This window comes from Apis dorsata, unplaced genomic scaffold (genome assembly GCF_000469605.1).
Source record: "Apis dorsata unplaced genomic scaffold, Apis dorsata 1.3 scaffold_99, whole genome shotgun sequence".
Taxonomy (NCBI): domain Eukaryota; kingdom Metazoa; phylum Arthropoda; class Insecta; order Hymenoptera; family Apidae; genus Apis; species Apis dorsata.
Window position 1 is genome coordinate 910,565 of NW_006263397.1, and position 1,621 is coordinate 912,185.

General features: G+C 35.2%; 1 protein-coding gene across 1 annotated transcript in view; it reads left to right on the forward strand.

The window, feature by feature from the left end:
* The window catches only part of LOC102671525 (gastrula zinc finger protein XlCGF71.1-like), a 2,023-nt gene extending 1,412 nt beyond the window's left edge, over positions 1-611 (forward strand). Inside the window, exon 4 of the mRNA XM_031508791.1 lies at positions 532-611. Coding sequence (XP_031364651.1) covers positions 532-611 — 80 coding nt within the window. The remainder of the gene's footprint in view (positions 1-531) is intronic.
* The last annotated feature ends 1,010 nt before the right edge of the window (positions 612-1,621 follow it).

The following is a 1,621-nucleotide window of genomic DNA, read 5'->3' on the forward strand; positions in this document are numbered from 1 at the left end:
TCACTCCGACTAATTATTTACGAATGGAAAATTTCGCAACGAGAATATATTGCAACGATGGAAAATTTCCATTTAAATATTTATTTATTTTCGACGTATGATATTTGCGAGGATTTGAGAAAAGATTTACGATACGATCGATGAGACAATCGAGCGAAAAAATATTTGCAGATTCGTTTATGGAAAGAGATGAGGATGGATGTTTCGGATTATCGTGAAGAGGAGACTAGGGAGAAAATTATTATCGCTCCCAAGATTATTGTTTGAAATTGATTTTTGGATGGAGATGAGATTCGAAAAAAAAGAAAAAAAGAAACGCGCTTACCCCTATAAATTTTCGTCATTTCACTCGTTTCAAAATTTTCAGAGTTTTATTTCCGAACGAAAATACCGATGATTGATTTTTCGACTGGCGACGTTGATTCTTTCTTTCATAAAATTCAAGATTTCAATCATAACCTCTTGAAGTTTTTGATAAATACGCGTGAAATAAATATATATATATATATATATACACGTGAAACGTAATAGATATGACTTACGTGAAAAGTCAGTACCTGAACGAAATTAGTTATAACACACCACGTTTTACACCCGGAAACCTGCAGTAAAATTTTCTTAATTCACCACCGTTTCACGTGTCCATGCTTGTAAACGTGAAATAAAAAAAAAAAAAAAAAAAAAAAAAAAAAAAAAAAAAAAAAGAAAGAAAGAAAGAAAGAAAAAGGGGAAAAAAGGAAAAGGGGAAAAAAGGAAAGAAAGGGAAAGAAAAAAGAGGAAAAAAAGGGGGGAAAAAGGCGGAATGGAATAATTAAATAAAACAACCAACACGTTCGTTCCTTTAAACGACCTTAGCTTCCCTTCAGACCCATAATATCCGAGCGTTTACAACCGAAACGTTATCGCCGTTTAAACACACGTCTATCGTGGATCGCGGAACACCATGAAACCCCCGCCGTGACGAGAAGGGGTTAATTGGCAGGCGTGTAAGACCCATAGTCTGCGCGTATAATCCTTGATTTTCTAATTAATACCGGCCCTCCCTCGGTTAACGGGTGTAACAGAGTCGCGTGAACGGCTGACACGCTTATCTCGCCATTTTTATGTCTCAATACCGGCCTCGAATTTTATATGAGGAGGTAAAAACCTCGCCTCGAAGGAAGTCGGGTAGAGTGGTGTTCGTGCGGAGCAACAGTTTTATCCAACGCCTCCAGACAGTTTCCTTCCGTCATTCCTTTCCCCTCATAATTGTGGGAATATTCACCATTATCTTTCCATCTGTCTCCTCCTTTCATTTGCCTTTCGATCAGCTTTTCCAATTACAGATTCTTCTCTTATTAAGAATGGAAAATTGAAAAATATCTGAAATATCAAGCTGATGAATAATGATAATGCAAAATACGTGGAGGCATTTTTTAATCTCTCTTTGATATTTTAAATCGTGGTATTTCAATCGTGAATAAAATATGAATCTCGACATTTCTTTTTTTTTTTCTTTTAAATCTTCTTAAAGGATCGTTAACAAGAATAACGATAGGGAGAAAAAGATGGATTTGTCCGTTTTTTAATGATTAAAATTGGAGAATGAAAAATCAGACGTGTTTCTTCTTTCTTTTTTTTT